The 4,519-nt window shown below is 50.1% G+C and overlaps 1 protein-coding gene across 1 annotated transcript in view; it reads right to left on the bottom strand.

The window, feature by feature from the left end:
• Positions 1 to 4,519, bottom strand: part of SNED1 (sushi, nidogen and EGF-like domains 1) — a 71,373-nt gene that overhangs the window by 32,728 nt on the left and 34,126 nt on the right. The window contains exons 13-14 of the mRNA XM_010837792.1: positions 315 to 440; positions 44 to 148 (exon numbers count right to left, since the gene is read on the bottom strand). Coding sequence (XP_010836094.1) covers positions 44 to 148; positions 315 to 440 — 231 coding nt within the window. The remainder of the gene's footprint in view (positions 1 to 43; positions 149 to 314; positions 441 to 4,519) is intronic.

The following is a 4,519-nucleotide window of genomic DNA, read 5'->3' as shown; positions in this document are numbered from 1 at the left end:
GGCAGGGCAGGATGGGAGCCCCGTCCCAACCCTGGGCACTTACCAAATTCGCAGAGGAGCCCAAAGAAGCCCGGTGGGCACTGGCAGAGGGTGCTGTTGGCCCCCAGGCACCTGCCACCATTGCGGCACTCACAGCTGCTGGGGGTTCCTGCCACAGACAGAGGGGAGAGAGGCCTCAGTATGGGGCCGCCCTCCTGACCACTGTCCCATAAAACCGGCTGTGCAGCCCCTCTCCCCACTCCCAGATCCTCTCCATGGGTATCCACATGCACACCCCATGGGGCCCCCACCCCGGCGGCCCGGCCCACACGCACTTTCCCTGCAGTTGAGGCCCATGAAGCCTTCAGGGCATTCGCACACGTAGCCCTGATCTGCATCCACACAGGTGCCTCCATTCTGGCAAGGGCCCGAGAGGCAGGCGTCGGGCACTGGGTGGTGTCCTGCAAGAAAAGCAGTGGTCACCCAAGGCCTGGCAGCGGGCCTGGGCAGGGAGTGGGTTAACAGGGCCTTGGGCCAGAGAGGAGGCACGTTAACCTCTGTTGTTTGTGCCAAGTGCCTGGAGACTGGCCCCCAGCAGCCCTCAGCCCCGAACCCCTTCTCTGGAGCAGAAGCAGCATCTGGAGTGCAGAGGGGCCGATGGTGCACCGAGGGCCTGGCTGAGGCCAGAGGCTCCAAGTGGTGCTCACCAAGCACCTCTGTTACTGAAATGCTCGGGGTTTTCCAGGTATCTGTCTCCTGTTGATTTCTAGTTTAATTTTGCTGCGATCAGAGAACACAGTCCTTTTCAGTTTATTGAGCTTCATTTTATGGCCAATGGGGTCGTCTGTCATGGTGGAGGCTTGCAGGCCCTGGAAGGAATGTGGGTCTCTGTGAATATCAGTCAGGCTGGGTCAGCCAGCAGTGCCTCCACGTCCCTGCGTCCTGGCTGGTCTCCATACTCGTGTCCTCTGCGCTGCCAAGAGGCCATCTGAAAAGCATCTCTGTTTAGCCTTAATTTCTGAAAGACAGTGTTTGTGGTGTACATACAGCCCTAGTGTTACAGCTTACTTCTTCCAGGGCTTCACGGGTGTCGTCCCACTGTCGTCCAGCCTGCACGGACTCGGAGGACGAGGCTGCTGGCACACTTTTGTCTGTCTTTTCTCTCTGGCTGCTTTAAGATTTTCCCTCTGTCGTTGTTGTTGCTCAGCCTCTCAGTCGGGTCTGGCTCTCTGTGACTCCACGGACTGCAGCGCACCAGGCTTCCTTTGCCATCTCCGGGAGCTTGCTCAAACTCATGTTCATTGAGTCGGTGATGCCATCCAACCATCCCCTCCTCTGTTGTCCCCTTCTCCTGCCTTCAATCTTTCCCAGCATCAGGGTCTTTTCTGATGAGTGAGGTCTTCATATCAGGTGCCCAAAGTAGTGGAGCTTCAGCTTCAGCATCAGTCCTTCCAGTGAATATTCATGCTTGCTTTCCCCTAGGATTGACTGGTTTGATCTCCTTTCAGTCCAAGGGACTCTCAAGAGTCTTCTCCAATATCACAGTTTGAAAGCATCAGTTCTTTGGTACTCAGCTTTCTTTATGGTCTAACTCTCACATTCATACATGACTACTGGAAAAACCATAGCTTTGACTATGTGGACCTTTGTCAATAAAGTAATGTCTCTGCTTTTTAATATGCTGTCTGTCATAGCTTTTCTTCCAAAGAGCAAGTATCTTTTAATTTTATGGCTGCAATCACCATCTGGAGTGATTTTGGAGCCCAAGAAAATAGTCTGTCACTGTTTCCATTGTTTCTCCATCTATTTGCCATGAAGTGATGGGACCATGATCTTAGTTTTTGAATGTTGTTTTAAGCCAGCTTTTTCACTCTCCTCTTCCACCTTCATCAAGAAGATCTTTAGTTTCTCTTTGCTTTCTGCCATAAGGATGGTATCATCTGCATATCTGAGATTATTGATATTTCTACCAGTAATCTTGATTTCAGTCTGTGATTCATCCAGTCTGGCATTTCACATGATGTACTCTGCATATAAGTTAAATAAACAGGGTGACAATATGCAGGCTTGATGCACTTCTTTCCCAATTTTAAACCAGTCTGTTGTTCCATGTTTGGTTCTAACTTTTGCTTCTTGACCTGCATACAGGTTTCTCAGGAGGCAGGTAAGGTAGTCTACTAGTCCTATCTTTTTAAGAATTTTCCAGTTTGTTGTGATCCATACAATCAAAGGCTTTAGTGTAGTCAATGAAGCAGAAGTAGATGTTTTCATGGAATTCTCTTACTTTTTCTGTGATCTGGCAGATGTTGGCAGTTTGATCTCTGGTTCCTCTGCCTTTTCTAAATCCAGCTTGTGCATCTGGAACTCCTCGGTTCATGTAGTGGTTTTCAGCAATTTGATTTATGTTGGGCTTTGTATGGTTTTCTTCATGTTTTTCTTGACTTTTGGGTTTTCATTTTCATCAGACTTAGAAACTGTTTGGCTGTTGCTTTTTCACACTCTTTCCCTGCACCCCTTCAGCCCATCCCTCCTGCAGGGACTGCAGGGTCACACCTGCTGGGCGCGCGGCGTCCCTGCACAGGCCCCCCCTCACTGCTGCCCTCCATGTCACCCTCTCTGGGCTGCTTGTCGAATCGTTTCCATTTCTCTCTTCAAGGCCATTGACCTTTCCTTCTGCAGCGTCTAACCTGCTGTGAACACCGTCCAGTGTTTTTTTTTTAATCCAGATATTATGTTTTTCATCTCTAGAAACTTCTTTAATATATTCTGCTGCTGCTGCTAAGTTGCTTCAGTCGTGCCTGACTCTGTGCGACCCCATAGACGGCAGCCCACCAGGCCCCGCCGTCCCTGGGATTCTCTAGGCAAGAACACTGGAGTGGGCTGCCATTTCCTCCAATGCATGAAAGTGAAAAGTGAAAGTGAAGTCGCTCAGTCGTGTCCGACTCCTAGCGACCCCATGGACTACAGCCTACCAGGCTCCTCCGTCCATGGGATTTTCCAGGCAAGAGTACTGGAGTGGGGTGCCATTGCCTTCTTCCTTAATATCTTCTACTTCTCATTATGTCTTTTCCCTCAACAGTCTTGAACATATGGCACATGCATGTTCATGATGGATGATCAAACATTTATGTTTGCTGATTCTCTGGCCATCTCTGGCCACTATTTCTTTATATCTATTTTACTTCTGGCGGTAAGTCATATACTCTTAACCTTTTGTATGTCTGGTAACTTTTGGGTGGGTATTCTGGGGTCCTGGATTCTGTTACATTCATCTAAAGAGTTTAGGATTTTATTCTGACATATGGTTAAATTCAGTTCAGTTCAGTCAGTCGTGTCTGAATCTTTGCGAACCAATGGCCTGCAGCATGCTGGGCCTCCCTGTCCATCACCAACTCCCGGAGCTTAATCAGACTCATGTCCATGGAGTTGGTGATGCCATCCAGCCATCTCATCCTCTGTTGTCCCCTTCTCCTCCTGCCTTCAATCTTCCCCAGCATCAGGGTCTTTTCCAACGAGTCGGTTCTCACATCAGGTGGCCAAAGCATTGGAGTTTCAGCTTCAGCATCAGTCCTACCAGTGAATATTCAGGACTGATTTTCCTTTAGGATTGACTAGTTAGATTTCCTTGCAGTCCAAGAAGCTCTCAAGAGTCTTCTCCAATACCACAGTTCAAAAGCATCAATTTTTCAGTGCTCAGCCTTCTTTATAGTCCAATTCTCACATCCATACATGATTACTGGAAAAACCATAGCTTTGACTAGACAGAGCTGTCTGGTCCTTTCAAGCTTTCTTTTCAGTTTTCTTGGGGCAGATCAGACCTGCCATTAGCTTAGCACGTATTCATCCCCACCACTAAGGTGATACCACTGGGGACTCTACTCAGTACTGGCCCTGGGTATGAAGAGCTTGCTCTACTCTGGCTGGTAGGAGTGGGCTTGAGTTTCAGTAACTGACACCACTCCCAGTGGTTCTTCCCCAGCCCAGCAGCTCTCACCCCACCCAGATTCAAGGGGTCTCAGGGCAGCTGTCCAGGGCTCATCTCCTGCTTTCTCCTCTTCCCTCCCTGCGCCCACCCCCCCCCAGCAGCTCTGTCCTTGTTGGTGGCACCAGCACAACCTCCAGGCACTGAACTGGGATCTCTACTCCTTGACTCAGAGACTCAGAGGAACTGCTGGAGTCTGGAACCCCCTCCCCACCCACAGGGCAGCCTGGCAACGGCTCTGATGCAGCCTTGTGGCAGCTGTGGGTTCCACCCCGCTTCCTCCTCCTCTCCCAGGAATGAAGTTCCTGGCTTTCAGTTGTCCAGTGGCTGAGAGCAGGTGTTTCCTGTGCCTGGTCTGGTTTTGTTGTTGAGAGTGACAGGGAGAGTCCCAGAGCGGCTCATCCTCGTTGGCCGGAAGCAGAAGGCTTGACAGTCTTTAGTCTGGTTTTTGGCCAGCTTCCTCTGTGCCAGCTTCCTCTGTGCCTTAAGTGTGGCTCCAGAGCTTGTACTGGGGTGGATGTATTAGTGGCTGGTTCTCCCCGGTTGGTTTTTTTTGCC

This window comes from Bison bison, unplaced genomic scaffold (assembly GCF_000754665.1).
Source record: "Bison bison bison isolate TAMUID 2011002044 unplaced genomic scaffold, Bison_UMD1.0 scf7180017845916, whole genome shotgun sequence".
In the NCBI taxonomy this organism is placed as follows: domain Eukaryota; kingdom Metazoa; phylum Chordata; class Mammalia; order Artiodactyla; family Bovidae; genus Bison; species Bison bison.
Note: the sequence above shows the minus strand (reverse complement) of the source record. Positions and strands in the feature narration are given on the sequence as shown.